Source organism: Solanum pennellii, chromosome 10 (assembly GCF_001406875.1).
Source record: "Solanum pennellii chromosome 10, SPENNV200".
Lineage (NCBI taxonomy): Eukaryota > Viridiplantae > Streptophyta > Magnoliopsida > Solanales > Solanaceae > Solanum > Solanum pennellii.
In genome coordinates, this window is record NC_028646.1 from 52,025,376 (window position 1) to 52,035,838 (window position 10,463).

Below are 10,463 nucleotides of genomic sequence, written 5' to 3' on the forward strand. Positions count from 1 at the left end.
AGAAACTCATAGTTGGTTTTTGGGTGAACGAACCCAACAATATTAAAGTTTACATATCTCCAAGAACTACGTTCTTGGCCAAATCTTGAATTTTTTGAACGAACGCTTGGAACTTTAAACTTTTTCTCATCTTGAATCTTCTCTCTAAAACTCTAAACACTTTTGGGGATGAATGAAACTAATTCTAACCAGTTTTGACCATTAATTGGGTGAAATTTTTGTTTAGAATAAGTGGGGTTAAGGAAAGACAGACACCCCTCTTATTTTCAGGCAACTTTTCTTAAATGGATAGTCTGACTTTCAAAAGGCATATCTCCCTCATACAAGCTCGAAAATTAGCAAAGTCGGTGGAGTTAGAAAGAGGCATCAGAGATCGTTCATTTCATATCATATGAGTCCCCTAACACATTGTGTACTAAAAGTTATGATCGTTTGAAGTTGACTCAAAACTTAAAAGAACTTAGAAATGACTTGAATGAATTCTCTTTAGTTATTTTCTTTTTGGAACGGAAGGTGCTACATCTAGTGACCTTAACACTTAATAACATTTAAAATTCGTTGATAAAAACTTACTTAATACAAAGGATGATTCAAGTTTAGCTCAAAAAAAGTTTCGGAGTGTTAAACGCATACATTCCAACAATTGGTATCAGAGTTTGGGCTCTCAATATGGTTAACACCATTAGAGAGATTCCCACAAAGAATGACAGCTGCACTAAACTTGCAATAAGGTCGGTCTCCAACGAAGGTGGTGGAAAATGTGTATGTTTGACTATACAATAACTAAGGATTGTGAGTTGTAGGATGTTATTAGTGAGGGTCCCTATGTGTCAACTATAGAAGTAAGAGATGGGAATGTCACAAAGGTTGCTCTAAAAATCCGACAGCAATATAATTACTTTGACAAAAGAATAGTTGAGAAGATCACAAAGCTATGAATTTGTTGATGCGTGGAATCAAAGCAAATGAATTTGAACTGATTTCATATTATGAATCAACCAGGAAATCTGGAATCGTTTGAGAGTAGTGTACGAAGGTACTGAGCAAATAAATAAATCTTATATAGATCTCTTCACTATTCAGTCTGACAACTTCACCATGAAAGAAGGTAAACATATTCATGATTTGCGTTCTAGATTCTCCACCATTACAAATGACCCCATGTTCCTAGAAGAACTTGTCACTGCTTGGAAGCAGGTCACTAAAATATTGGAGATTCATCCCAGATCTTAGACTGATAAAGTTGATATTATCTATGAGGCAAGGATCCTGAAGTACAGTTGTTGAACATCTTCAAGTTCATGATATGCATAGAAGAAAGGACAATCTCGTTATCAAAGGCAAATACAAAAGAACGGACCAGGTCGATGACAAGTCAAGCATAACAGAAACTGTTGATTGTGTAATGAAGAAAACTCTGGATGTCTAGAAAAATACCTCAAGTGACTTAGATGATTATGAACACTCTGATGGTTCTTCTATGCTTGGAGTAAAAGATGACGAAGAATTGCTTGACTCTATGTTTGCTTTCATGGAAAAGTCGGATGACGAAGAGGTAACCCTATCCGACTTTAAGCAAAATATGAATAGCTTTTCCATTAAAAATTTTAGAAATCTAGTTGTTGTGCTAATTGATTCGATCATTGATCTAATCACAGAGAAGAATCTCTTGAACAATAGCCTTGAGATATTTCAAGATGAAAATTTTTCTCTAGTTACCAAATATCTGATGTTGAAATAAATGGTTGTTCTAGAAGCTGAAACTCTAGAACCGAAAGAAAAAATAAAAAGGGTGACTACTACAATTTCTAAAGGAAAAGGCGAGGCAAACAACTTACAACTGGAGCTTGAAAATAAGTTACATATTGTTGAAATGAAGATGAAATTGGCTCCACAAAAATATTTTGTGTTGGAGAGGGAACTGGGCAAAGAGGAACTGAACAAATCTCTCAAATGAACCACTTCCTCTAAAATGCTCAAAAATGTAATCAGCCAGTGTAACAATAGTAGAAGAGGGTTGGGTTATGAGAAGATATATTCCCCATACAATCCTCAGAGCAAAAATGTTTTTGTTCCTGATAATTTGCTATATCTGCATTGTGGTCGAAATGGACATCTTAAAAAAGATTGTCATGTTTTGAAAAATATGAAGGAAGTTCTTCAAACAATTGCAAATAGAGGAACACACAAAAGAAGGGGCATGGTCTTGCTTCTGGTCCTAAGTTTGAAGAAAACAAGTCCACCTTATTGGACAAAAGATTTTCTTCACTCTATCATCTGCTTAATGGAACTATGTCTCAAATGGATTACCAAGACTAACAAGTGATTTGCTATGCAAGTGAGAGGAGGTAGCATCAGGAAGTATTGATTTATGAATAGTAGATGCTCAAAGCACATGACTGAGAAAAGTAGACTTCCTCTGTCAAAGGCACTTCAAGGTGGATGTGTCTCTTTTGGAAATGACAAGAAAATAGTACATTTTTTGGTGTAGGTAGGAGTTGAAAGTCTGTGGAACACTCTTTTGAAGTTGTGTACTATGTCAATGTGTTGAAGTACAATCTTAGTGTTTCACGGATTTTTATGATAAACGAAATTAAGTTCTTGTCAGATAAATGGGTTGTCACAACTTAATTTCTCGAATGATGATGTTGACAAAAAAGAGATGCAAGAACAGGTACTGCTGATCTAAACACAGCTCGTTGTAACATTCTCACTTCCCTTAATGCTCAAGGTGCTCCATCATACATGAAACTCGGTCAGTTGAGCTCGTCTCTCTAAACAGACTTGTGTCAAGGGACCTGGTCCACGGTCTACGCAAAATAAAATTTGTAGATGACAATGTTTGTGATGTTTGTGTTAAAGAAAAGCATATCAAACTATCCATCAAGCGGAATAAACGGGATTTTAATCTTCCAAAGAACTTTCGGGGTGAAGTGGTGAATATAACATTTCCGTGACCAAAAGGATGATATTGAGAAGTTTGATCCCAATAATGATGAAAGAGTACTTGTGAGATGTTCTTCCTCCAACGAGGCTTATCTGGTGTATGAAAATGTCTGCATTGAAGAAGGTGTTACATGATTTTTGATGAGTTCGAAAAAATTGGGAAGCAATTGCAAAACAAAAAAGATTTTGAGATGGAAGAGCTGCTTCAAATTCAAAGAGACATCTAAACAGTGAGCCTGCTAAAGAATATCCTTTTCATGAAGGTGTAATGTGATTTTTGATGAGTCCGAAAGAATTGAGAAGTAATTTGCAAACAAAAAAGATTTTGAGATGGAAGGGCTGCTTCAAATTCAAAGAGATGGTCTAACAGTGAGCCTGCTGAAGAATATCCTTTTCATTAATCCAGCAATTCTAAAGAAGCTGATGTAGATGATGAACCTGACGAGGGACCTAATCCAGTAGACAATGCTGAACAAAGATGATGCAGTTAAAACTTGAATTCAAGTTAAAGTAAATTTTACAAATGAGTTAGTGTTGGTTAAAATGGAAATCAATTTTGAAATGGGGTTCATTTTGTTCTATTTCCAGTTTCTTGGCCTGTTTGCCAAGACCTGTTGTTTTTTGCTTTCTGTTTCCTTTTTATGGTTTCTCTTGTAAGACATTTCCTTTATTTCTGCTATTTGACCAACTATCCTGATGGTGGTTATTTTCTAAGTTTCTATGGTCTGTCCCAACTTTAGACGATTTTTGGAATGTCACTTGCTTAACCTAACTATTTATCATCTGCTTTAATGGATGTATTTGACAAAGTTTGGATAAACAAAGATCCACTTCTGTGGGGCAAAAAATGAATCAAACATTACTGTGTTTCGTGTTTACGCAATAACTCAACCATTGATTGTAAGAAAAAAATCAGTTGTGTGCTGCAAGCACAAGCAATACTAATTGATTGAAAGCTCCTACTGTGGGATGCATTCATTTTTTTCTTAGGACACGATACTCAAACCTAGATTCACTCAAATCTAGATTCTTGTAATTATGATTTCAAGTGAGAAAAAGTAAGCCTATTTATTTTAGGCCCCTCGGGACTTGACGCTTGGACACCGGGAAGCTTGTCCCAGGGTCCTTCGTTTGGAACTGCCCTTTTCTTTTCCAAAGTGGAATTCCTCCTTTTTTTCCCCTTTGACCTGTGCCAAAAAACAAAACAAAAAAAAAAAATATATATATATATATATACACACACACACACACACACACACACATATACACACACACACACACACACACACACACATATATATATATATATATATATATATATATCCAACAAAATTGCTGAATCAACCATGTAGGTTCACATTACACGAATTTTTTTTTAATTCAGGTCTGATGCTTCACAATTGGAATGCCGGATTGTCGTGGCAATTGGCAAACGATAATTTAACACAGCTGCAGATGCTTAATACCTGTTTGGAACAAGATAAGTATTTTTCAATGGAGTGGTTTGAGGTGGAAAATTTGGCAAGCTGGCTGATAAGACCTCTTGCTTGCCGCTTGTTCAAACTTCTTGATTGCAACTTCATTCTCTTCTAAGCTGGATTGAGTAAAAAATCTAACCCACCAAGACGAACTTCGCAATTTGGCCTAAACAGACAAGATAAGCAAGTTTCAATCTTCCAAACAGAGAACATCTTCAAACAGATGCAATAAGTGACTAGGAAGAATCAAATAGCAAACATGCAAGGGGAGCATCATATTCACTGTGCTGCTTCTTTTTCCGAATAGATCAGAAGTATAGGTGATAAAAAGCCAAAGGTTACGTATAATTGAATTATGTGCATCGATCTTTATTCTACTGAATCCACAAACAATGGGTTTTCACCAGCATTGCCAAAAGAGATTGACAGAAATTACTAGACCTAGTTAGTACTGGCAAAATGGACAAAAAACGATAAGTATCCATCGACCCTTCTCACTCCCCACCCCCCACCCCAAATTAAAATGAGTTGAATACTCTTGACTCTTTTAACAGTAAGTTACACATTTGGGTAGTCAGCTAAAAATAATTACATTCAATAGCCAAATGTAAAAAAGAAATACACTATTTGCAAACTCAACATAAAGATCTATAGCACAAAATAACTGTAGGAATTTGGTTTACACGGCATATGCATTAAGACGGATGATCTATGTTTTCTAATTTTAAACAAATAAATAAACATACCATCTTTAGAAATTTAGGTACAAACCAAAGATCAGTGACTTACCGGGCGGCCAAATTTCGAAAGTTCTGCCACTTTAGCCCTTTGCTGACCTGGATAACCTAAAAATGCAACCAATATTTTAGCAAAATGTAGAATAGCCATCTTACACTGAAATATCACCCTGAAAAGAAATGTCCTCTAACAACAAAAAACATGAAGCTTACCCTACCTCACATTTAAATGACTCACTCAGAGTTTATATGTGAATTTTATATTAGCTTGAACTATTTAAGGGGGGAAAGGCCAAGACTGTTGTTGAATTACCAGATAAAACAATCAAACCATCAGCTGCCACCCTCGCCAATTCAGGAAGAGTCTTGTTGAGATATTTTGGAGACAAGTAATCCACTGCATCCGACACTATGACAAGAGAGAATGAGTTTGAACGATAGGGAAGAGGAAACTTGATATCAGCTACTCGCACTATTCCCTTATAAACAAGACTCTTGCAAGTTTCATCAGTTTCATCTAACTCGTAAGGTTCAACACCCCATGCTTCAGTACCCTCCTTTTTTAACAGTGTAGACACCACTGAACAAGCGTCAGGGCCTACGTGCAATACTTTTTGCATGCTGTCACCATAGGCTTTCTGTAATATAGGCAATGCCCTCTGAAGTTCTGATGTGCATGAAACACCACCTAAAAATGTTATTTAGAAAAAAATAACGAAAGTGAGGAAGACAAATCCTAAATAAGATTACTGGTGGATAACCAAGAGCAGAGATTATTCCTTTGCAAGTATGCAAAAACAGTTCATAGGAAAAATGAGGAACAGAAAAGCTAAAAATAATAAGTATTACTCCGAGGATTTTTCCAGGGTGAACAAGATTGACATTTGACAGATCTTTAGTCTTTCCAGTAAGTACAATGTATATAAATGAGTAATCTAGTGTTTTCATGGGCACCACACCCCGTATCTATTTTGCAGAAAAAGATCCTAAAAAATCAAGAGAAAAATATGTGAGATACTATTGATCTCACTGGAAACGTAGGTCTAACGGACTTCAGTAGCAAAATCTTAATAATATTCTAATTATAGCCTTTGACTTCACCTCCCTAGGAAGATTAAAAAATGTTCAAGTAAATAGGTAATTCATCTTCTTGTTGAGTAGCAATGCAAGATTGATTCAGTTGTAGCTGGTTACCTTCATGTCTACTGAAAGCATCAACAGCTCCACCTATACAAAGGGAAAGTACTTCAGAAGCCACAGAAAAAAGATACCAAGCCTGCAATCAATCTATGAAAATGACGATAGTAGGAAATCTTCTTTGTACAGATTATGTTAATAGAAGATAAAATAATAAAAGAAACAATTGCTACACATGATTCCATAGGGAGAAATGCCAAACAATAACACAAAATTCACCTGAACCGTGATATAAATAACCAATAATCAACAATGCTCCCTGAAATGTCATGATGAAAGATCAGATCAACAGTTATAATTACATTGGGAATATTTAAGATTCAGTAATGAGATCATTAACAGATAGTTTGATTTGGCAACACTTTCTCAAACTTCCAGAAAGAGTAGTCCCTTAAAAGCATAGGCGATTATGCAAAACGTGCTCAACAATGAAATGGTAGATATATCAGTAAGTGTGGAAGAGAAGACATTTATATGCTCCCACCCTCCCATAAAGGCATAAACTGATGAGCAATGAGATACAAGAAGGGAAAATGACAAATTTGGTATCTGAATTATCAAAATAACGTTGAAATGATGTTTGGGTTTCTTCATGATCTTGCATTATGTAAAAAAGGCAAGTCAAGCCCTCATTTTTGGTAGCTTCTCTTGCCCTCTCTGCTGAAGCTTCTGTTATTGTGCGATGAATTGATCATATACCAAAAGTGAACAGCTTCTAAGTTCCGCACAGATTATGTAACAATAAGCCCATTTTTGTTATTATCACAAAAATAAAGCCCTCGTGTATCAAACTTAAGCCTGAGAGCTCTACATGATCTTGTTTTATGGTAAAAATGGCATCTTAATCCCACAACTCCACAGTCACCATTGGGTTGATGGTACAAGAAAGCATAGTACACGGAGCTCAACCCTCCATTACTGTGAGCATGGTTTGTGTAGCAAGAAAATGATGGACTTTTGACACTTGAAAAGATCCCTTCATTAACATACAATCTTGTATCCGCTATGCACGCTTCAACTTAAACATTGCGGCCTATGAAATAAAGCTTCCCATGAATAAATCGTATCATCGAATTAACTTTTCAATTCAAACAATTCAATATTCATATCTATGCAAACATTTTTCTTTATTTTGAATTTTTTTCCAGAAATATATCGCTTTACAATGTCTTCGTGTACAAGCACTTCTCATGAAAAGTTTTGAAACTTTGTTAATAATAATTGGGGCACGTCAACAGATAAAAGGTAATAAGAAAAAGAAATTGGCCTTTACCACAACCACAAGTCCTATAGACAATAAAGGAGATGGTCGTGATTTGGGGTGAAAGGCGCTGATAAACGGAATGCTCCCAGCATCTACAAGACGGCGAGAGGTATTTGGCCTTCTTGACATTTTTTTTCACAAAGTTGCAATGACTGAAACATGTTCCACATTAATTGCAAGTTAATAAGAACATAATCGCAAAAGTTTTAAACATTACAAATTGATATTAAAAGTACGCCATCCAAGTATTAACAAGACTAAGAAACGTTAGGACCTAAATGAGGCAAAGAAGAAACTCTGATGTAAGACGTTCTCTGAAAGAATTAAAATAGAATATGCATTATACAACACAAATAAGTTGTATTTTTAGTTAACGATGCACTTCAAGAGTTAGAGGGTGGACATGCAGCTGTCTTGCCTCAATGCTAACCTTCAGTGAGGACATGGGAGGTAGAACGCATAAGGAGCTCGATCCTTTCATTTAAAAAAAATATAAATAAGCGAATGAAAACAAACTATAGCTAGATATCTTCTTCTCACTTATACCTTTCTTAGTTTTAAATGATTCAAGGCCATTTGAGTTATGTGTACAAGGAAATAACAATGTAATCAATAAATATCTATTTGATTTTAAGAAGGAAAGATGTCCAACAAAAGAGGAGAAATATCCTCCAGCTACAGAACAACTGATTACCACTTAACTAAACATTTACTAGTGTCATATTTGATAAACAACAGACTAACACATTCCGCCATTAACATGGGTGAGGATCTTTTTCAGAATTTAAGATTTTTTACATATCCTCCTATGTAAGTTTCCAGTTGCAACATAGGACTATATAACTTTTTTACACTGGAAACTTACTTAAGAGGGCAATATGGGTGAGCATAGGACTCACCCATAATGCTTTTTTAACTTACATAGAACTATGGCTAGAACTATATAACTTTTTTACAGCTGAAAGAGGGCAATGCTTAAAATACTCATAATTAAACACGAAGTTCACACTCAATAACACAACAGTAGCAGAGGGTTGCAGTGACCTCTCTTCAACTGACTTAAAATTTTGGATCCGTCGAATTCAACAGCTGTTCAAACTGTGGCGATTAGTTATTTGCGTACATTCTCCATATTATTCAAACTTAACAAAAATTTTACATACCCAAAACGGAAAAGGGGGCATAAATGCAACTAAAGAGTTTCATACTACACATACTAAGCTAGAATATATGGGGAAAAGAATCTTCAAATGCTACCTGAGATGAAAACGCAAGAGGAGTAGATAACGAGATCGTGAGGTTGAAGGTGGGATCTGGATCTTTTGGTTCTCGCTACTCTACGAGCTGTGTCTTCCTTTAAGAGGAAAATTAATGGGGAAAAAGGGCAAAACAAAGGCATGAGATACAGTATTTTAAACTTATTTATTTGTTGGGGGATGAAAAAAGAGTTTAGCTTCTCACATAATTATTTATTTTCTTCCAATTTATCTAAAATTATAAATTCCCATCCACAGTTCACAGTAGAGAAATTAGCTTTGATTGGAGAAAATTTTTAAGTTTTGTTGAGTTTGAATTTTTCTAAACAAAACAAAATAGGTTTATCGTTTTTTGAAGCTTTAAGTTGAATCTTGTTGTTTCAAATTATTAAATTGGTAATAAAAGATTGTATATCAAAATTTGAATTGTTTGAAGTTGATTCGGACCAATTCTGAATAAGAGTATGTTGGTAAAAAATTTACATAACAAGATATGGTTACCAGTCAAAATTTTGTGACTAATTCTTGCAATTTGTCAGAGTTTGTGATTATAATTTTGATAATCCGTCATAATTGAGAAAAAAAATTATGATTCACCAAGAGTAGTGACAAGGCAAAAGTTTGCATTAGTTTAAAGTTTGTCCGGATTCATGGCGAAATTCTAACGATTCATCGGGATTTGGAAAAAAATAATGGATATTATTGCAACAAGAGAACATTTTCCTGTCAATTTAAAATCTTGGTATTCCGTCATATATGCGAAGATTTATATCTAATGTTAGGTTGCATGGAGAGTCATGTTCCATTATTTTCTATCATGGTGTTCAGTTTACATCTCAGTTTTGGAAGTAGTTTTAGAAAGATCTTGGTAATCAAGTGAAACTTAGCATGACTTTTCATCCTCATACTGATGGGCAATATGAACGTATTATTTGAACTTTAAAAGATATGTTAAGAGCTTGTGTGATTCACTTCAAGGGTAATTAGGATGATCACTTGCTTTTGATTGAGTTTGGTTATAATATAACTATCATTCTAACATTGGGTTGGCACCGTTTGAAGATGTTTATGGTAGAAGGTGTAGGTCTCCTATAGGTTTGTTTGAGTTGGTGAGGTTGTATTAATCGGGTCCGAGTTGATACAAAAGAATATGAAAAAGGTTCGACTTATTCGCGAAAGGTTGAAAATGACTCAAAATTGACAATAAGTCTTATGCCATTGTAAGAAGAAGAAAGCTTGAGTTCGATGTTAATGATTGAGTCTATTTGAAATTTTTACCCATACATGGTGCAATGAGGTTTGGAAAGAAAGGGAAGCTTAGTCCTCATTACGTGGGCCCATATCAGATTTTGAGGTATATTGTAAAAGTTGCTTATAAATTTGAGTTGCCTAATGATTTAGCATCCGTACATTCTGTTTTTCATGTCTCTTTGTTGAAAAAGTGTGTTGGAGATCCGACGCTTAAAGTACCTTTATAAGGTTTTGGAGTTAAAGAAAGTTTTCTTATGAAGAGATTCCAGTTAAGATTTTAGTTTGGCAAGTTGGGAAGTTCAGAAACAAAAAAGTGTTACGACCAAAAGTAGAC

General features: G+C 35.0%; 1 protein-coding gene across 2 annotated transcripts; it reads right to left on the reverse strand.

Annotated features, from left to right (window-relative positions):
• Positions 1-3,794: 3,794 nt before the first annotated feature.
• LOC107031852 (probable pectin methylesterase CGR3) lies at positions 3,795-9,034 on the reverse strand. 2 transcript variants are annotated; one of them, XM_027912544.1, is made up of 8 exons: positions 8,880-9,034; positions 7,632-7,774; positions 6,578-6,617; positions 6,356-6,388; positions 5,475-5,849; positions 5,214-5,269; positions 4,413-4,590; positions 3,795-4,133 (listed from the first exon to the last, which is right to left on the reverse strand). In XM_027912544.1, the coding sequence occupies exons 2-7, from the start codon at positions 7,749-7,751 to the stop codon at positions 4,438-4,440; spliced, it is 777 nt and encodes a 258-aa protein (XP_027768345.1). In that variant the 5' UTR covers positions 7,752-7,774; positions 8,880-9,034; the 3' UTR covers positions 3,795-4,133; positions 4,413-4,437. The 2 variants fall into 2 exon arrangements, with proteins under 2 accessions (XP_027768345.1, XP_015088825.1); XM_015233339.2 differs by lacking the exon at positions 3,795-4,133 and having other exon boundaries at positions 4,263-4,590; positions 8,880-9,033.
• Positions 9,035-10,463: the final 1,429 nt, after the last annotated feature.